The sequence below is a fragment of the Mugil cephalus genome, chromosome 19, assembly GCF_022458985.1.
Source record: "Mugil cephalus isolate CIBA_MC_2020 chromosome 19, CIBA_Mcephalus_1.1, whole genome shotgun sequence".
NCBI classification, from domain to species: Eukaryota; Metazoa; Chordata; class Actinopteri; order Mugiliformes; family Mugilidae; genus Mugil; species Mugil cephalus.
In genome coordinates, this window is record NC_061788.1 from 11,897,805 (window position 1) to 11,919,940 (window position 22,136).

At 43.5% G+C, this 22,136-nt stretch overlaps 1 protein-coding gene across 2 annotated transcripts; it reads left to right on the forward strand.

The window, feature by feature from the left end:
* Positions 1–5,487: 5,487 nt before the first annotated feature.
* cabp1b (calcium binding protein 1b) lies at positions 5,488–21,628 on the forward strand. Of its 2 annotated transcripts, XM_047569326.1 has the most exons (8): positions 5,488–6,534; positions 15,739–15,900; positions 16,831–16,861; positions 16,959–17,102; positions 17,274–17,383; positions 17,524–17,598; positions 17,750–17,822; positions 20,138–21,628. In XM_047569326.1, the coding sequence occupies exons 1-8, from the start codon at positions 5,854–5,856 to the stop codon at positions 20,161–20,163; spliced, it is 1,302 nt and encodes a 433-aa protein (XP_047425282.1). In that variant the 5' UTR covers positions 5,488–5,853; the 3' UTR covers positions 20,164–21,628. The 2 variants fall into 2 exon arrangements, with proteins under 2 accessions (XP_047425282.1, XP_047425283.1); XM_047569327.1 differs by lacking the exon at positions 15,739–15,900 and having other exon boundaries at positions 5,492–6,534.
* The last annotated feature ends 508 nt before the right edge of the window (positions 21,629–22,136 follow it).

A 22,136-nucleotide genomic window follows, 5' to 3' on the forward strand; every position in this document is an offset into this window, starting at 1 on the left:
ATCTTTCTGCTGCTGCTTTCCTTCTCACTGTTCTGGGGATGTGTCTCATCCTTCGTCTTTGTCAGCGTGTTACCAGAATGCACGTGGAAGTGGAAAGACAAAGCACCGAAACAATCCCTCCCCTACCCTCTTATGCATAAATAGTTCAGAAAGGACTGTTGTCTGTCTGAGTCACTCCTGAAAAGACAAAACATGACAGAATGAAATGTACCAATGAAGCACAGGGAAGATGCAAGGGTGCGCTCAAGATCATCTGGTGCATCATCCCGAAAATAACGTCTGCTTTTTTGCTGCAGCACATTCACTACGAATGCAAATTGCATCAACATTTCCTGACCAAAGAGATCACACAGTGTAAACACCGCAATGTGGTAAGAAGTGCACAAATGAAATAACTATTTTAAAACTCCCCAGTGAGCCTGAAGTCTTCGTCGCACTCCTTCTCATCCGCCACGTTCAAAGTGAAATGCACCTGCTGTTTCTCGTAACCGAAAACTGGATTGAACAGCACCAGCCCCCCATTTAGTTTAATGAAACCATTATCGGAGCGGCTGGAAATTAAGCAGTTTAAGCTCGTGAGGAATTAACGCCTCCCTCGTACAGCTGTGGCTGATTGGAAGCAAGCACACGGGCACGTCCGCGTGTCCTTAAACCCACCGATCCAACGGGCAATTCAAAGAAAAACTTAATGCATTGTTTTTAACAACTTCGAAAACAAACTGTTAGAGCTCCTGATATTTGGTTAGATAGTTGGAAAGTTGCATTTGCAACTTCAGAACGTGGAGCTCAGCGTGTCGCCCACATTCAACTTTGATGCATGCTCAAGGCTCTGTGCTGATTTCAAAGAGTCAAATTGTGTAACTGTCCCAGATGCATATCCGTTTACTTCTTGATGACTGCTGCATTAATGTGATTGCTGCTGCAACACACAAGGGTAGACTAGAGTTATGGGTGGATACAGTCAAGCTACTTTACAATTAGGTCTTGAGAAATGTCCTAAACTACAAGGCGGAGTCGAGCGGACACAGAAAATGGATGTTTTCTGTTTATTTCATCCACCATTGCAACTGTATTTTGCAAAACAGGCCACAACCCAGCCGCCAGGAAACAGCTCGAGCTTCTAGGGAAGCTTACCCTGCTCTGATTGGTGACCTAAGTCACCCATGCATGTTCCGCTGAGAGCGTTGCTGCTGGTGGTGAAGGAGAGGCGCAGGTGGAGGGAGGGACGTGGAAATGCAAAATTAGCATACGCCCCCAAGTGCAGGATGAGGTGTCTACATCATTGAAATAGTTCTCCAGGAAAAGACGAACTAAAATGCCGTTAAGAACAACTGCTGCAGGACTTTACTGGGATTTGGAGCTAGTTCAGGGATATGATGAGTCAAGTCTGCAGAGGAATAAGGCCGTCCTCTGGAAGTTAATAACAATGTACATTTTTCAAAGGAAAGCAAATGCTTTGTTGTTTCTTCATCATTCTGCTTCCTCAAGGGTTTGGGAAGTCGTTAGGTGCAAGTCATTGCACCCAGAGGACCACCGGCGGGTCTAATGAGGGCACTTCAGGAACCTTTTACCTCCCCCGTCCTGTTGGGATAAGAACAATTGGCAGCACGAGGCTGGAGGCATGTTGTTTTTGGGTTATCTGTCTATCTGTTTTGGTCCGAGTCCACCGTGAACCTCATTATATAAATTGGCAACTTGTGCCCAGAATGAGACCCTCGCTCACCTTCTCCAAGCATCCTCTTCCCATGGAAATGAGAAAGAATGGAAAACGCGGAAACAGAGTATGTAACAGGAAACTGAAGAGAGGAGTAACAAAAGCAAGAGGATTTTAAGAGGATACAATGCTTCCTTGCCACTACTTACCTATTGTTCCTGCAGTTAATACTTGTCAGCGCATCAAGTAAACATTGGAAATAACAGAATCCAAGAAGTGAGTGTATAGTCTGTGGTCTGAGTGGTAACTTACTGGTATGATGAGCAGGAGAAAATACTATAGTCCAGAAACTAGGCTGTGTCCGAAATGGCCCCCTAACCTCTACATAGGGGTTACACTATTGTGTAGTGTCCAGAACCTTTGTGATCAAATTCTATGCCCTACTTTGGGCACTCAAAATGTCCCATAAAGCACTGGGTCGCTCCTACTATTCTGTGCCATTTGAGTCTGGTTTACTTCATCAAAAATAAGTACAATTTTCCATGTTTTTTTTGTGTTTTATCTGAAGGAGAACTTATCAAAAAAAAAAACAGAAAAAAAACACAAGTAACAGGATGGACCTCTTATCAGTGAAAGACACATTTCATTAATGAAAGTAAACTGGGTGCACAGGGTGTAGCAGGGTGGCCTCATATCAGTGAAAAACACATTACATTTTAATTTTTTCTTTTTCAACATTTACATGCATTGCATCAAAGTACCAGGAGGGGGGGGGGCGGTCGACTCAGGGACACGACATATTTTAAATATTTTACGCAGTAAAAATGTATTAAGAACAAAACATTACATTTTGTAACTTTAGTTGAGCAAACCTGACTTGGGACATGGCAGTTGAGCCTACTTTCGTAAAATTAGAGTAATTATTTTGAATTGAACTAATCCTGCATACATATCATTGTATTCTACGGTAGAGGGCGGTTAACCACGTATGCCAAGCTTTTAGAAATAAGACTTAGCCCATTTTTACCCAAAATATGCCAGACTTTTCTTAGGGTTAGGTTTGGACTTAAGATAAATTAAGGTTCAGGCTAAGGTTAGGTTTACATAAACATTAAAGTAAGAGCCTGCTGTGTAGCCTGTAAGACTACAGATACCCTAAATAAATAAAAACTGCTTAAGTAAATCCTTCAGAGCAGGAACGTGAAATTAAGTAAATTTGAAATAACACGAGCCCGCAACTTCGCACTTAGACGACGTCAGAAATGCATAAAAGCAGGACATTTGCAATGAGAAAAGAGCAAAAAGTCCTTAAAAGTAGAATAAATATTTAAATAGCAGTCGAGTGATGTGTTGTGGTTCACTGGGCCACTCATTTCATCATCGAATCCCTCCGCCGCTGACAGCAACACTTTCATCCGAACCTGAAACCTGGGCTCTGCAAAAGTATCAGTTTCCAGGTTCATAGTGAAGCTCACGCATCTGACTGTGTCATCCGAGTGTTGATATTACATCCAGCGGGAAGAGCTCATGAGATGAGTGGGCGAAATGTTTTGATGATTCAGATGGGGCGAACTCTTTCTTCACCTTGAAGGCCTCGAGCTGCTCTGCGGTTAATTATTCACCCCGCTCATTAATCTTTCAGTAATATCCAAACCGCGCTGACAGACATGGTTAAAAGGGATGCAAGATGTGATCACAAATTAGGGTCAAGGAGAGGGAAGCACCCAGGGGAAAAAAAAACTGGCCCATATTTACATGTTTGTCTTTACTTGCTAAGGAGTTGGGACAGTTTTGGATCGATACCACTGTGAATGCTATGGTCTGGTTTGAACAGGCACTCTCAATTGGATTTTAATTATTTATTAATACAAAGATACAATAAATATCCAATTAAGAGATCCTGCTTGTCAGTTCTTTTGACTTTGGAAGCGGATAATTAAATCTCAACTTGCTAACTGTGAAAGTTTTAGCCTCTAAAAGTCCAGAATAAGCTAGTGAGTCCGCTTTGAGCCGGGGCTGTTTCAGTAAACAACAGCTGCCTTGAATATCTTCCACTACAACCTGAACATTTCCAATAATTCTGCTGTTTGTCAACACAGAGCAGCAGCTGTGTAGCGCTTGCCACAAAAGTTTGGGCCATCTGACCCTGTTGAGACTTGTTCGGGAGAGCGGGCTGTGCGGAAATAGAAACCGACGCGACCCCGAAAAGGCCATGAAAGACTTCCACTTCTATCTTTTCAAAGCATTCTCAAACTGATTTACACGTGCTTTTCTTTCCAAACGTTGCACACAACGTTATCACAAGACGTGTGTATTTTCGTTTACTATTCCGCGCCATATTTTCCTGTTGTTTAGTTTTTCGCCGTCTCTGCGGACATTAAACGGGCCATATTTTACCCTGAGGCTCATATTTCCCCTGCTGCTGCCCAGTGTCTACAGAACATGGAGAGACTGAGCCAGAGACTCTCAATGTGTTTATAACCAAGAAATTATCCCAAAACATAAACTTACATCAGAGCCTCCCCAAAAAAGGAGAGCGCGTAGATGATGAGGGGCAATTAACACCCTGTAACGGTAACACAGTAACACTGGTGATGCTCGCCTGTACTCGATGCACAGAGGAGGAAAAGGTAGCAGAGGAGCTGAGGCAGGTCGGTGTTGAATGGAGGAGGGGGAATGGGGGCGATGGAGTGAAGATACTTTGCCTCTCCCTGGAGCAGAGGACACAGATGTCAGAGAACAAAAATTCCCCTGAGAGACGAGAGCGAAAATCTGCTCATTTCTCAGCCCTGCGCTGTGAAGCACGACCCGCGACAGCCCGAGTGTCTAATTGGCCGCATGTACTAACATCATTACATACGTTTGCCCCGGATCCCCGGACATCTGCTGCGAGAGTTATGACCCAGGGTGTGCAGATGGGACGAGACTGAAGGGTTGCCACGCGTTTGTTTTCGGTTCCATTTGAACTTTTGCTCTCATTGTTTTGGGTAACCCAAATTTTCCGCTGTGTTCTTGACACTGCTGTACCCAGGCGACGGGATGCTGTTTAGTTCATATGCACAAGTCAAAATCAAACATGGAAGTACAATGAATGTGAAGAAGAAGAAATTAGTCGGTGCCTAAATAATGCTCAAGAGATTCATAAAATATGTGGCACTGAGGAAAATAAAGTCAGTGACTTTGTGGAATCAATGCAGCAGAAATTTGAGGACGATGCCAGCTAAACTACACGGGGAAAAGAGATTCATAGGTTTGGACCTTGTATAATTTTTTTTTCTTTTAGAAAATATGACCTGAGATGTTTGGGATGTTGTGAACTGATTATATGAGATGACTTGATGCCCTCAATACTTTTCTTTGAATTAAGTCATTTCATTTGTTTATCCTGGTGACTAATGAATAAATGGTTCCTCTGTGTTTATTCCAAAAAGGTTATGTTACTATTTATAGCTCGAAAGTCCTTCAAACTACTGAAGCTGTTCACTTTGTCATCAGTTTCTTTTTTTGTGTGTGTGTGTGCAGCTCTGGTAAATGCATTTTATTTTCACCTTTCCTTCGCTTCCATTTTGCTTTGTTTCCGTTTATTATGTCCGATCTGGTTTGAGAAAACCTAAAAGTCACAGTCAGGTCGCATCTATTCCCTAACACGTCCTTGAAAATGACCAGTGTCCACTGGTATTAATGTCACTGCAGCTACTTGTTGAGGTTTGACTATCTCTATGGAAAAAAACAAAAAAAAAACTCTATGTATAAATTCCCTTTAAATAAACTCTTAAATGATGGTTGTCTTTCTTCCACAGTCACATAAAAATAACCGTAATCAATGGACTCATTACGCGAGGACTGATCTGCAGTGACGTGGGTCTTAATGAAGTTTGCGCGTGGACATCGTATGACACTGTGCTGTCATCCAAACTTAGCGGAGCCCCTGTGAAGCGTCAGTTGTGACCGCCTGGCTGCCAGATCAGGCTTCACTTTTTTTTCTGTGTGTGCGTGTGTGTGTGTTCCCGATCAAGTGCTCCAACTTCACCCGGGCGAACTGCCCAGTGATGGTCGACTGCGTGGATGTGGGTTTAAGAGTGGGGTCCAACTGAGGCTGAGCACCTGCACGTGGAGGAGGACTGCCCCTCTTTCCCTCTACTCGACCTTCAAGTCTACAACAGCATCACTTCGCTTGTAAAAGAGAGAGAAAGCCGACGATGAGCTCCTCTCTCCCCAAAAGCGAGTCGACCACGTCTCTGCTGAGATCGTCGGGGCTCAACCGCAGGTCCGCGCGCTCGGAGCACGGTCCACACGGTCACCGGAGCCACCGCTCTCACCATCAGCATCCCGCCGCAGCTGGAGGCAGCGAGGATGCAGCCTGGGCGGATGACTGCGAGACCAGTGCGCGGAGACCTCTCTGCCAGCCGAGGCACGCCGACTCCCGGCATTTAAATGATCATCACCGGACGCAAAAGAGCCATTCTCACCGGCAGCCGTGCCCCCAGGATGACGGTTACGCCGAGGAGGACGCGAGGCAAAGGACGAGCCGCTATCAGAAAGAGCGCAGCAAGTCCTCCAGGTCCAAACACTCGCATCATCACCACGACTCCTCTCGAGGTGAGGTGCCTCCCGCTGCGCATCTCCAGGGCGGCTCCCGGCAGGAGAGGAGGACATCTCCAACTCCTTCTTACGCGAAACACACGGACGAGGCGGATTTCTTCTTCGAGCCCAGCGAGAGAGCCATCACCGGGTCAGCCTCCAGTCTCAACTCCGATTCACCTGCGACCAGTGCACCTGTCCAGCCAGCATCCAGCCAGCGCCCAACCAAAAGACTGAACGCTGCCTCGGCGGAGTACGACTCCAGTCTTCACCCCATAGTGAAGTCAGTCTTTGGGCAGGTAAGGAGGAACGAAGAGGAGGATTTCATTTGGGAGATGTTTTCGAAATTTGATCAAAATGAGATTAAACATTGTTGTGTTTATTTAATTAGCACCGGTTTATCGTTTGCATATCAATATTCATATCAAAGATGTCTGTTAAAGTGAGGGTGGTTTATCTTGTAGCACAAGGCAATTGGCAAAATACCAGTTTATTACGCAAAAATAAAGATTCTTTATCATCATCAGCAAATATTGTAAATGCATTTAGGGCACAAATTTTCAGAAACCACATCTTTTAACTTCTTCTACTGAAAAAACAAAATGCAAAATGATGCCAGTCCATGATTCAGGTCCTGAATGCTGCAAACTTTTTGACTCTTATAAGCCTATATGCATATATACATCCCTTTTCATGGACAACCATGGAAGGAGACACTTAAGTGAGGAAGTAAATTATTCAACTGAATAACTTAATAAAAAAAAGGGCTCACATGAATGAAATAAAAACGGAAACAATAAAATCATCTAATCTAATTTAAGATTATCCGATATTCAGATGTTTGGTTTAAGTGTTATTCAACAGCTGGCCGAGCTTCACAGGTAAGACGCAGGTGAAGCTGGAGGCATGTGCGACTCGGCCTCGATGAAAAGATTAAAAATAAATGCATGTTTTCGCTCCAAATCTGGCCCCTGTGATGTGTGTGGTATCCATTGCTTTCATGACAAGGGTGGGCTGCAGTCTATCGCGCATCTCAATATGAATGCTTTCATTGTGAGTGTCACCTGAGCACCGGCCCGGGGATCAACTTTCCCCTCCGGGTGGAAAATGTTTGAGCGGCGAGAGCTTGTCGCCCTGACACATGGGTCACCGACCCCTTTATGTGCCGATAAAATATAAATATACTGAAGGTACACTGCTGTTAGGGTGGCAAATAAAGGGTGTACCGTCTCCTCTGCACCTGTTTGAATGCGTTTCTGAAAGGTGCCACATTTTCTGCTGCTACGCAGACAAATCCTGCAGCCGCACAGCGGGTCGTCCTGCCCCCCCGATCTTTTCCTTGTTTCACTGAAATCCTTCTTTATGCGTTGCTGATAAAAAGCTCAAGAGGAGACAATTACCTCCTCGTGCGCTAATGTGTTCCAGAAATAACTCCTCTCAATCCAGGCCAGAGCTTCAATCAGTCTTAGGGGTTCCAGTGAGGCAAAATCCATGCAGCGGTGTGCTATATAAAGTCTCCTGAGCGCCTGATGACAAGTGCAGAAAGAGGAAATGGTGTGCGTCTCTGTGTCCATCGATCACATGAAAGAAACTTCGAGATCAGTCTTTTCTCTGTGACGCAGAAAGACAGACTCACAATAAAAACATTAACTCGCTGTCAGCTCAGGATATATTTGTGAGTTAGAGTGAATGTGTGAGAATGGAAAAGCAAACAACCGACAAATAAAGGGAATAAGGCTGAGGGGGGGTTTCTTTTCCCGTCTGCTCAGCATCTTACCAAATCTGTGTAATTCAACTGACTGCACAGCCGTGATAACGCTGCCTTGAAGCGTTGTGGCGCCGTGACATGGAATCCAGGGTGAAATATAAAACTAGCAGCCGTGATTTCATATTTTCTTACGTAACGCCGAGATCTGCATAAGATCCCAGCAGAACTCATTCGCCGCAAGAGGAAGAAGCTAAAAATAGACCGTCAAGTCCTGATTTTGAGACACTGTAGGAGGGAGTGTTTTTTTTTTTATTATTTTTTTACCCTTGCTACCTGACATACAAAACTGGAGAATCTGATATATTAGTTTCAGTCATGAGAAGACTTTTTTTCTCCAAGCTATGAAAAACAAAAACGCCGGCATGAAGGTTAGAATAAGGACAAACTGAACTGCATCGCTTGTGTTTTGCAGCTCATCGCCTGTAAACGTTCACACACATTTCAAGCTGCGTGCATTTTCCCGAACGTTCGCGCCTTTAAACCATCCAGACTAAAATACACACCTTGATCGAGGGCAGAGCACGTGCAGGTTTTTTTTTTTTTTTTTTTGGTCCCAACAGAAACGTTTCTATTTTAAGAGACTCTGAACAATCAGCTTAGTTTTTGTGACCTTGGGTGCCCTTGCTCCGCCAGCCGTCACAGGAAATCTGGAAAATGACAACGGACCTGTTATTGAATGAGGTCTTTTTTATCTTCGGCTGAGAGTTTATTATCAAGGAGAGTTTCCTTTTCTAAAAATCAATTTAGATGAAAGGCTGTGCGCATTAGCCAGCAGAGGGAGCAAGTACCACTTTGAGAGAGGGAGATCAACAGTCCTCTGTGTCACATCAGTGAGCCGGGAAAAGTGAGGAAAAGGGCAGGGAGAGAAAGCGAAAGGAGGCGAGGGAATCGCATATATCAGGAGGACAAAGAATAAAATAGGGAAAGGGTGCGTTCGCTGGCAGACCTTACATAAGACTAACGCTCATCAAGTTTCACTTCCCTGCTCCCACCTGACAGCTCTGGAGACAATGCAAGGAAAGGTCTTAAAAATGCAGATTAGCCCCTCGCTTCCTCTTTTCCTGTAACTCATCTCGCATTCGCCGCCTCTGATGTTTTCCACAAGGCTTCCTCTCCTCCCCCCTTTCGCTCCTTTTGTCGGCCCGGGTCGCCGTGACCTTGACGGCTCCCTTTGAGAGGGGATGAAATGAGAGGTTACAAAGAAAGAAATGGCAAAAAAAGAGGAAAAAATTTGAGTGGAGGCAAGATGAGAGAGATCATTGTGCTCGCCACAGCGTACGCTTCCAGTAGAGTATAAAGAGCTATTTTTAGACACAGATGGGTATTTTTGTATGCGTGCTGGCAAAGGAGGAGGTGGAAAATTCAGGCTTTCGGTTGAAGGATGGAGGATTAGAGCCGGTGCACACGAACGCACGTGCAGCGATGTGAATTCTCCCCTCTTGATGGTGTTTAATTAGACTAACAGCTGTTTACACAGAAACAACATTATGTACCACCGCATTCTAGAGGAAATTGAGCAGTTTCAGCTAATGCGATTAGGGAGAATTTATCCGCTGCAGGATGGAGCTGTGACGTCTCAGGCCGAACGCAAGAAAGTGACGCAAGCAGTGCGAACGAATGACGAAAACGCACGCATGAAAGGCTCAGAGTGTTTATGTATTTGTGTCAGGATACGCTGTGATACCGTACGGACTGAGCTGCTTTACAGGAATGCACGGAAGACCGCGAAATGCGGAGCTGTGATTCCATTTTGAAAATTAAACAGGACGCACAAAATCTATAAAAGCAAAAGAACATTTGTAATCTTGCTTTAAAAAAAAAAAATAGGCTCATGAGCGTACGAAAGCTCATTATTGCGCCAATCCCCTCCTCTCTCCTCCAACACCTCATTTAACACAGTTGATGAAACAGGATTACACTTGACCTCAAATAGCTAAAGCAATCATTAATATTTCCTCCTCCAACGAGGCTCCCGTCTAGGGCCCATGTCTTTGAAAATATTTTCAATTTGCCCGGCCCCAACCCTGTAATTACCTAATATCGACATGGAAAATAGTAAATTAAATCATGTGTTTTAGAGTAAGAGTGCGAGGGAGAGGCACACAGCGAGAGACGGGGCTCGTTCTCGTGCACACCGCTGTCTGACATTATGAGAGCTGACGGCGCCTGTGTCTGACGTCTGATGTGTTCTGAAGTTCACAATGAGCCTCCGGTGAGAGGCTACATGAATCATCCTGCAGCAGCTCAGATTTTGAATGGGAGCGAGATCGGAAGCAACCTCAGCGTGAACGTGCTTATTTAACTAGCGGAGAATGGACGGAGGAAGCAGGAACAGGAGAAGGGAAAACGGGGATGAGCGTTGGTGCCGCGGTGATCAACGCTGCAAAGTTACACCTCGGGACTGAAACGCTGGTGGTGGAGGGGAGCTTACACTGCGTGTGGGGTGAATGGTTCTTTTGGACAGAAATAGGAGAAGTGTCCAGAACCTTGAAGTCACCCTTGAATCAAAAGGGCTTTTTTGATTAGTGGATTCACTACACTTGACGTTTGACCTTGGTGGTGAACAGGGAACATTTCTCAGTTTAAATAAGTGAAATCCTAGTATCATGGTCCTATATACTCCCTGAGCACTTACATCTGATCGGGTTGGAGCCAAACCCTAACACTGTATTCGGAAAACCACAAATAATGTGTTTTTTTTTTACAAATACTTATTTCGACCAAATAGTTTTCAAATTATTTGTATTTGAGAAGAAGAAAAACATCCTATCCAAAGCTGCCTTTTCCTCATGTGAGCAGAAAAAATATTTGTGCGTCTGCCCGGACTGAGTGACGTTCACAAGTCAGGGTGAAATGTCTCGACTCCCTAAAAGAGGAGGCTCTGACTGCATGAAACACCATCATTAGATTTTTTGGGTTGCGGAGATTATCCGTTATTATCCGTTAGATCTTCCGTTATGTTCCATTTGAACTGAGACGTCTGCAGTCAGGTTCTCTCATGTTAGCATTTGTCTTAGTTAGCATTCGTTATTCGTTACGGCTATTGGTAATGGTAAATGCTCTTGCTTTTATATAGCGCTTTTCTAAGCGCTAACAGCTCTGCAGTCACCCCATTGTCGCCCTAAATCAACTCTATTAGCTGCATTTAAGGCAAAACACCAACTAATGTTGCTAATTATTAAAGAATACTTATTTTAACACTCGCATACCTTAAATTAGAAGTGTAACTCAAACAAAATGGATCTTTGCACCTATTTTGAATTCTATTCTATTCAACAAATACAAATACTTGATGCTTTGCATACCCCTACATGTTACGTAAACACTCTGAATATTAGACTCCTGTCAGTCGGTGGGATATATACAGTATATAGGAAACAAGCTGAACAGTTCATGTTTGAAGGAGGGAAACATGTTAAGAGAATTTGACCTGGATCAGTACCTAGCCACTTAACAGGGGTCCAAGGAAGGAGAAGAACCAGAGATGGGGTCATGGACTAAACACCATTAAGTCTGACCCATGTGGTTCTAATCTAACAGACGAGCTACTGGAGCTCAGACCACTGAAGAAGTAGAAGAAGATCTAGTTGAGCAGTTCATACCTCGAAGGGGCCGTTTTGGCAGCCAAAATGAGAACTAGAAAATATTAGGCAGGCAGTCATAATGATATGGCTGATTGATGTATAACATGTTGTCTAAAATTGACACCTACACCTTGCATAGACTAAGAACAGTCTGAAGGATTAGACATAAGTGTGAGAGAAGGACATATGAAGAAAAAGTATGAATACTATGAGTAAATATACTTAAAAGTCTTAAAATGCTTTAGAGAATTAAATATTGTAGCAGGTTAAATCTTATGTAGTTTGATCTTATGCATGTAAAATCTAACTCTGCAATATAAATACATGTGTGCTGAAGGCACATATATGTAGCAGAGACATGCCACAGCTCTGAGGTGTTTTTCTTTTCACCAGTTTTTAAATGAAACAGTATACATACGACAAACGTGTGTGTGTGTGTGTATGATAGAGGCTGGTAGAGAGCATTTGTTTGCCTGTCTGCGTGCGTTTGCGTCCGCGCATGCCGGTTTGCCTCCTCCAGCGAGCTCCTTCAGAATCCATGTGTCATTTCTTGCACACTTTGGCTTTGATCTGAATCCAAGCCCTTCAAGCTTAACATGACTTTGTGATGCTTTCCGCGCTGGTGTGTGTTCGGGAGGGAAGGGGATGCTGAGGGTGGAGTGGGGGGGGACGCGCGTTGTATTTTTAGCTCCACAGCCCCGCGTCCGTGTGTGTTTAATCGAGTGTTTGCGCGTGTGTGCATGTTTGGATTAGTGTCTCCAGCATCTTGCTCAGGGGAAGGTAATATGCTTGTCCGAACGGGCTTCTTCTGTCAGATTCGCAGAGATGGTTTTAAACTGTTGGGTGAGCGGGAGCTGGGGGAGAGAGTGAGGGAGAAAAAAAGAGCGTAGACAGGCTGACGGACACACAGAGAGAGAGAGAGGGAGAGGGGAGAGAGGGAGGGAGGGAGGAGAGACACTGTAAGAGAGTGGACGGCGTGAATAAGCAATCTTTTTCTTCTTCTCCTGGCACTTGCATCTTGCTCTGATCACATGCATGCTTCCTCTCCCTCGCTTATCTTTGTTGTTCTGATCCGTCCTTCATTCTTGTTTACATATTTCCTCCTTTGTCTCAGCGTCCCTCCCTCCCCCCCCGTACCTCCCAGCGTCCTTGCCTCCGGGTCCTCCCCGCACACTCCTTCGTCCTTTCCCTCCTGTCCCCTCTCTACCTCCCACGTTATCTGCCGCTCTTCTCCCTGCCTTTTTCCCCCAAACGTCCTCTCACATTAGCCAATGACCCACTGAACCCTCTTTCCCTTTTCTAACCCACTCTATCCCCATGCATGCCTGGAAACGCATGCAAACACACATGCACACACGTGCACTTGCATACCGGCACACTAACACAGTTAGACAGGAGAAAACATAAAAGAAGGACTTTTTCTTTCTGCAATGGGCAACTCTGTTAAGTCGCTTAAAAATTTCACCAAGAAGGTAAGGTCTCTGCTCTGAGGTTTGTTTGTCACTCTCCTGTGGTGTCTCCTCGAATCCCCCGACTCTTCATGCATGTTTGTCCCATTGTGCGTTCCCAGCTTGACCAGCGGCTATTTGACTGGACTGACTGACTTCTTACTGTGTAATGTGGCGCTAGAGCAAATAGGCTCACTTGAGAGGTAACGTCAGGATATTTTAATATAAAGCTTTGTGTTGTAGTTACAGATTTGTCCTTAAAAGTCATTCTGCATGCACGTTATATGCAATTGTTGTGGATTTATCTGAGGTTATAGGAGCTGGTCGGCGCTGCTTGTGCTTGACCGGTTAACTGAGTCTGTGCATTAGGATCATGTCACCACACCTAGAGTCAGTCAGGTTTAACGTGAATCCCACCTTACCAGCCGGGAGAAGATGGTGCCCTGTTGAACCTGCAGCTGCGGGACACGATCAGCCAGATGCTGCGTTTGAGCTACACAGGATTCAGTCAGCTCAAATGTACCAGTGGCGCCGAGTTTTCTTTTTCTATTTATACATCTACTTTAGTTATGCATCCACTGTCCTCATCCTCATCCTATCACTGTGTGCTTGAACGAACTCTCAACGTATCCTCGCAAATAGAATTTCCTTCATTTCAGCAGCTGCACATCCTTGTGAAAGCGCAATATGACAAGCAACTGCTGATGCCATCTGTGCAAAACGGGTTCGGATGCTGCAAAAGTTCTTGCTCGACTTCGGCCTCCCTCCGACAGCGCTTCAGATTTTTCTTTTCTTGTATTCGTGCGTGTGGGTCTTTGGTCGTTATATAACGACTAGCGCGTGGCTTCATAGTACTTTTTCTGGCACGATATAGTCACAGACAGCCCTGCTCCATGCATCACTTGGTCAGATTACCCAGTGGGCATCCGTTCCCGCCGTGAGAACCGTAGGAATGCACGAACTGGCATTAGGATTGGCATGGTAACAGATGGAGCGTGAAGGTCATTTGTAGAGCATATAATAATGTGTGTCCAAGTATGCATGTGAATTTCACGTCTTATATGCATAGGCAAACGTCGTATGTTTAATGTTTAAACATTAGAATGTGATTTAAAGGAGGAGCAAAATTGCCCCTCGATAATTGGCTATAAATTCGAGTCGAGAACTAAACCTACATTACAGGTTTTTTTAAACAATAAGAGATATTACAGCTTTAAAATCACTTAATCTCATCTTAAAACACAATATGCATATGTAATGTAGTCTGTTTTCTAATAGCTGCTTGCGTCTGGCATTAGGCTGCTGCTCTCTAATTAAGATATTAGTCACAGCAATGGTCGGACCTTATTTGACTTTATTTAGAGGAAGCTTTTTTGTCCACTGGCCGGCAGTGACTGCCTGTTTTTAATTAACCTGTAACTCTCTCTCAGTAATTGGGATGACTGATGTGAGGACAACGTTCGCCCCCTGGTTGATTAGCTAATTGGTGATTATAATTGAATGGCTGGGTGAATTTTAGCTCCAGCTCCTTAGACGCACACAGAAAGACACTTCAGGAGAAATGTAAGGAACTAGCCCAGCAAGAGTCTATTTGTAAATTCACCAGACACCGAACTAGCACTACGACCACTATAGTGCTTAAAGAATTGCTTTAATTCGTTATTAGAGTTACGCCTGCATATCTAACGGAAAATTATGACATAGTTTATTACAATTTAGGTTATTTTGGCCTGTCTGTCAATGCTTACTGGGTTTCGTGTTCACTAGGTTCAGTGCTGAGGTTCAGGAACTTGATCAGTCAGGGCTGATATTTACAGCACACTGTTTGCCTTAGAATATCTAACTTAGAAACAATAACCAAGACTACAAAAATTAAATTTCGTAATGGATAAGAATGATCCTTTAAGGCCAGACAGTGTGTAGCTGGAGAATGAGAAAACATCATGAAAGGGCTGAAGTCAGCTTAACGTTGCTGTCTACCTAGATACTAAGCAGGTATTAATTTTTATAATATAACGTGTAGCTTCCTTGCATCATCTATTAACCCCTTGACACCCAGCGTCCTCAAATGGGGACATTAAGTTTTAGGTTTGTGGCAGCTTATTCCGCTTCATTTAGACCTGCCGTCCTCATAACTAATTAACATGTACTTGTTTAAGGACGCTGGGATTTCATTGTTTACAATTCTGTCTTTGCGCAGCAATGTTCTGAATTAAAATTAACAGTTTTATATCTTGTTATGCATTGGTGACTTTATTCTAGCAGGCAGTGAAAGAATCCTCGTGTCCACATATGAGGACATATATATTTTTTTATGTCTTAAATCCTACTAATCCCAAAATTAGAGAAATTAAAAATGCATACCAAACAAAAGGCCAGGTCTCAGGAGGTTAAACACCATGTGGAAACTTTCTAGAGTTCAGTTGTGCAGCGTGTTGACCTCCAGAACATATTTTCAGATGGCATCAGTTGCTGTGTCATGATACACCCTCTTCTCTCAAACTGAAATGCTTCCCTCCATCATGACTGACTTGACTCCACACAACTCTATGACTGACAGGCATATGCCTGTCACCCCCTCTTCACCCCACCTCCATGTTGGCTCCTTGTTGACACCATGCTTCAACAAACTGAGTCACAGTCTCTACCCCTGTCTTTGCCTCTGCTCCCACATCTGGGCCCCCGCCCCGGATGCTGCTTCAGGACCAGAAGAAGAACTACAAAGCAGTGCAGTCCTGTGAGGAGGGGGGATCTGGGGGGGCCTATCATGAGCCACTAGTAGCCCAGAACGGAGTCAACATGCACAACGTGCTGGGGCCTGCATGCATCTTTCTACGCAAGGGCTTCGCTGAGAGCCGGCAGGCTGTACGTAAGTCCAGAACATATCATGTGCATGCATGGCAAGAGAAATAAGCACTTGATCCAGCACAGGCGCAGTAACCAAAACCCACATGTATGTGTGTAGTAATCACCTTCCACTCTGACATCAGCACTGTCGCATGTAAAAAAAAAAAAAATAGTGGTGTAGCAGAGAAGATGGTATTTTGAGAACATGACCAATTCTGTATGCACAGAGTGTTCTTGAATCCCGGATGAAAGGGAGTGCGTGTGTTTGTGTGTATATTTCTGCATGAGGCTGGATGCATTATTCAAAAGCATGGTGGGCATTTATAACAGAATGGAGGATAATTATGGCAGGCTGTATTGACGGCACAAATGTCCCTTGCGCTGCGATTCTGAAATTATTATAAGTCAGTAAATTTTCAGCAGTTGACAACAAGAGTCAAGGTCTTGCTACTCGAGTAAGACGAGTGTTTTGATGGTGAGCTCTGAGATGGCGAGTCCTTATGAATGCAGGGGTTGAGTCACTCGAATTCAATGGACTGGCGTATAGAGGAATTATTTTGTGTTTCACGTCTTTTCTCTGCATCTGCACTTCCAAAAATGCAAGAAACAGAAATTCAACACACACACACTTAACGCCTAGGAAGCATTAACCGGTTCATTTTCATCTGTGTTATATAAAACATCCCTTATACTTCTGCTATTTCACTTTGATCCCAGTTCCTTTTACTGCCAAGACTCTGCATGTTTCCTCCACAGTGTGATACCACCAATAAGCTCTTCCTCGCTAGCTGGAAGGAAACCTGAAGACTTTTGGCACATATTTGTAGATGCCTTTATTTATTTATTTTTTTACAGTGTCATGTTGTGTGAGGAATGCTGGGTATTTGGCATGAGTTTGACAATATCAGCAGTGTTTGGATCCTAATGTTGCACTGTGATTCCACACAGGACCGAGAGTTGAGGCCAGAGGAAATGGATGGTAGGTTTACGAAAGGAGCAAGAATTTACACGCTTTTCTAAAGGGATGTTTCATACATCTGTCTCACATTTATGTTTTTTACGTCCCCTGCTCCCAGAGTTGCGTGAGGCGTTTAAGGAGTTTGACAAGGACAAAGACGGGTTTATTGGCTGCAAAGACCTGGGAAACTGCATGAGAACGATGGGCTACATGCCGACAGAGATGGAGTTAATAGAACTGAGCCAGCAGATCAACATGAACTGTAAGTAAAACAATGGCTGTGTCTTTGTCTGGACATGTCAATAAATTATTCCCCCTACTTGTACTCTCTCCAACATGCATTCAGTACCAAGCGTGCAGAAAGTTTGATCATTTTAAAACTTGACAAATGTGCAAATGAAAAGGTTGACTCGGTTTCATCTACATCCGTTAGTGGGAGGACATGTGGATTTTGAGGATTTTGTTGAACTCATGGGGCCTAAACTTCTGGCTGAAACAGCGGACATGATAGGGGTGAAGGAGCTGAGGGATGCATTCAAGGAGGTGAGGAAAAGAAACGTATGCACAACAGCAAAATGAGTTCAAAAGCTAAGGAATATACAAAAGAAGAAGACAAAACTGTGCTATGTAGTCGCATATTCTGATTCAAGCCTTAATAATGTGTACGCTTTTCTCATTTCCAGTTTGACACTAATGGCGACGGTCAGATCAGCACAGCGGAGCTTAGAGAGGCGATGAAAAAACTTTTAGGACAACAGGTACGGAGCTGCTAGGAGAGTGTGTCCTTCTCTCTGCGACTCCCCATCAATCACTGTCTGCCTGAATTCTGTCTTTTCCGCTCTACTTTTGAATGTTTTCGGAATTTGTGTCACAGAAATTCGCACTTTCCCACCAAACTGACTTTTTCAGGTCGGACACAGAGATCTGGAGGACATCCTGAGAGACATCGACCTCAATGGAGATGGACATGTGGACTTTGAAGGTCTGTGTCTTTCTGTCCCCATCCTTTAGTCTGTTTTAGATATTTTGAGTAAAATCAAAAATCCCAACATGTGTCGGTTTATATCCCAATACCATGCTGACAGCCAGGTGAGAGGATGAAGGCACTAGGTCGGTCTGTCAGATTATCTCAGGGCCAAGGAATTATTATTATATAAATGTCACCTCATAGATTACCCACTGAGAAAAGACCCATACAGGCACCAGGGATGAAAATATCAGAACGTATCACTGTTGATAGTGCAACTACACGTACAGGAACTTAGCTTCCAAATAATAATAATAATAATACATTTTATTTATAAGCACCTTTCGGAACCTCAAGGTCACTTGAGATGGCGCTGCGATATGGAGCAAGTCAGATATGTAGGGAGGGCAAGGTGGTGGAGGGCACTGAAAGTTAGAAGAAGGATCTTGAATGTGATGCGGTAATGGATGGGTAGCGAGTGGAGTTGCTGTAAAACTGGACCGGAGAGCAGAGAGTTGCTGAGGAGGAGTTGCTGAGGGGTAATGAGAACCTGTGGGATTTGGAAAGGGTAGATTTTGTGCCAACCAGGAGGATTTCGGTCTTGTCACTGTTTAATTGTAGGAAGTTGAGAAAGGGAGGGGTCCAAAGACAGAGCCTTGGGGAACGCCGGATGTGACGGGGAAGGGTTGGGAGCAGTGGGAGTTGACCTTGATGTAGTGGAAGTGGCCGGAGAGATATGATTTGAACCAGAAGAGAGGTGTGTCAGTGATGCCAATGGCGGAGAGTCTATTGATGAGGATTGAGTGGGAAATTGCATCAAATGCAGTGGTTAGGTCGAGGAGGATGAAGATGGATAGGAAACCCGGAATCAGCAGCAATCAGGAGGTCGTTGGTGATTTTAAGTAGAGCTGTTTCTGTGCTGTGGCGCAGGTGGAAACCAGACTGAAATTCTTCGTAGAGTTTATTGTGGGATAAGTGGGAGTGAAGCTGAGAGGCGATTGTTTTTTCTATGATTTTGGATAAGAAGGGGAAATTTGAGATGGGCCAGAGGTTGTTGAAATCACTGGGATCTGAGCCAGGTTTTTTGAGAATGGGGGTTATGGCAGCAGTTGTGAGTGATGAGGGAAGTAGGCCAGAAAAGAGTGAGGAGTGGATGATGGCGGTGATTACTGGTGCTAGGGCAGGGAGACAAGCTTTAACTAGGGGTGTGGGAAGGGATCCAGGTGGCAGGTGGAGGGCTTTGATTTCAGGATAAGGGCAGTGATTTCTGTCATGGTGGGGAGTGTGAGGGAAGTCAAAGGGCGGGACCAGCTACAGGAGGGAACAGGTGAGTTAAAGTTGAGAGGGGCAGTGAGGGAGAGTTGTTGCTGGATTTTTGAGATTTTCTCTGTGAAGAACAACATGAGTGAATTGCAGAGGGAGTCGGAGAGGGGGAGAGAGGGTAAGGGGTCTGGAGTGTGCGTGAGAAAACCCTGGAACATGCAAATTGTAAACATGAGCTGCTCATGAGATGTGTATGTATTATATGTTTAGGGCTTTCCAATTCATTCCTGCACAAAATCTTCAGAACATTTTTTTTTTTTTTAAATATTCTCTGCATTTCTTGTAAGAAATCTTGCTGCGTTCCTGGTTTTGCACGACTTGTCTTGTGAACTCTGCAAAGAGGCTAGACCACATGTGGAAGAGGTCCAAAACATGACAGAAGAGGGCATCATCGAGCGTGAAAGCTGATGCTTGACAGAATTTTGGATTTGAAATGCATGATAACAGAGAAGAGCTGGACAAAAGAAATGAAATACTTCTAAATGAATAAATTGAGGAAATCGGTAGTGATATGCAGCCCTATATTAATACAGATTCTGGCAGGTAAATGTCATATTTCCATTCTCCGGTTGATACTGTGGACATGTGCAGTTACATGTATTGATATCCTGTACACCAGTGGTTCCCAACCTTTTTTCCTTGGAGCCTCCCCTCCCCATACAGCCTGAACTTTTTTGCCTAAATTGCAAAATCAGGCCTGCATCCAAACATTCTATTATAGTTATTATTATTATTTTATACTATTTTTAAGTCCTTTGTTTGCAGTTGCATTCTCCTTTTTTGGTTTTCTCAAACCCGGAATCATTTTCTTCCATTAGCAACAATGGACATTTATGGAGATGCTCCACCCTTTATCTCCATTCACCCAGCTATAGCACATCTACAGTACACAGATAGCAGGACATTTCTTACACAACAACAGTTTTGCTCATGTAGAACATTGTGTATTTTACAGTCAATTTAAACTAAAGGGTCCCAAACTATTTGTCCTTTTCTTTAATTCACAGAATTCGTGCGGATGATGTCTCGATGAGAGAGCGAGCTAAGATGTTAAAACACAGCCTGGATTCTCTGCTGGATTAGGAGGAAAAAAAGAAGAAGTAAATCCAAACCAGCACAGAATACCGTTGGATCGCGTATTTCTCGAACTGTCAGTGAACGAGACAGCGAAAACATATCAACCCTGCCCTGAAACTGCCACGCTGCACAAAGCACAAAGGCTGGCGACTACAGCCAGGAGCGACACTGTTAATAATATGCTGCTGCTGTAATCTTAAAGCACAAACAAAAAAACCAACGGCTGCATTTACGACTTTTGCAAAGAATATTTTAAAAAGACGTCTTTTTCCTTTGGTAATGACAACATTTCTAATGCTCATACGGTGGCTTATGAGGTAAAAGGTAACATGTCTATTTTGCCACTTTTACCTTATAACTATTGTTGTTAATCACTGTAGCAAATACGACATTTTAATACCGCAGTATGCCAGCAAACACCCAAACAATACAGCACATTCCTTTTTAATGCTGGGGATATCTTAAGCACAAATACAAATGGCAATATGGAAATATTTTATGTGATCCCGTCGAAGCTGTGTTTGTGTTTTGTGCATACTGTTGTTACTCTACACCCTACGCTGTACGTGTATTCTGTCACTGGAGACTACTGTCAAACCCCAGTTAAGGCGAGGCATTATCTGTTTGGTAATTATGTGTAATGTAGCATTGATACGGTTCTTCTGATTTTAATAACATTATGCCTATCTTACTGTGATATATAAATATATTTATGTAATTTCTCCTTCAACTCCAGAGGAAGGAACTGTTGCTAAGTTTGACTACTGAGACAGGCCTTTTAATTACATGTCTTATTTCTGTGCATGAAACATATTTTGGGAAATGATCTGCGCCTCACTTCACAGAGAGCTTAAACTACAGATGAACACAGGATTTTGTCAATGCTTTAATTGCCATCAGTTAGCTTTGATAAATGTATGCGTCTGTAGGAGTCTGCCGAGTGAAAGGTTTCACTTTGGGTGCAAGAGTTACATGTTTAATACCTCAAAATCAATTTAACAATCAACCTCATCCAAAAGGTCCCCCTGGCATACTCAGATCTCTAACATCTCATTACCTTTATTATTAACATGGGGAAAATAAGGAAGCGGTGTGAGCTTCTTTATAATAACAATAAAAATAAAGCCAAAGAAAGTTTACAAAATATCATAGAGTCTGATTTAGTGTAGGAGGTGTGTGCACTGAATTACTCTTTTAAGACAGCTGTTCAAAATGGCCCTTGGTGGTTGTTGGGATGGCTAGACTGTTCTTGAATGGACAAGAGGGTGTTTGCATGCTGTAAAGTTAAGATATTCTTCAAAAGGGAAGTCTTACTTTGTGATTTTACTTTACTGTCTTAACTGTGTGAAACTATGCATGCAAAAAAACACTACAATTTGTAGCAGAATATATAAGAATAAAGGTTTTTATTCCAAACTGTCCATATCTACTCATGTCTGGAAAGTTTTTGTACCACTCTTAGTCTCTCGAGCTTCTTACTTATTACTCTGTATTATTTACTGAAAAATCAACAGACTTACCTTGCATCCTGTCCCCTGCATTTGACCTGCGTAGAAAAGAAAACAGGTCCCAGGTTCAACAAGCAGTCAGACAACAAACTGGAGGTACTTACTATAAACCATGAAGAATGGTATCATTTCACTTTGGTTTACCAAACAAGAATCAATTCTTGAAATGTAGAAGGAAGTTCATAGCAGTGATCTTACTATAATTCCAAACTACTAAACAGTTTAAAATTACTTATCCAAGTAAGTGTGCGTTTCTATTTTCCCGTTTAAATGAGTGAAAAGATATATTTTTACCTTCCTCTCACGGGAGTGACGTCACACATGCGACAAGTCACGTTTTCAGCATGAGGACAACTCACGTGTAAAACCACCACGCAAGGAAACAACAATGTAAGGAGGAGATAGATGCCGTTTTCTAGCT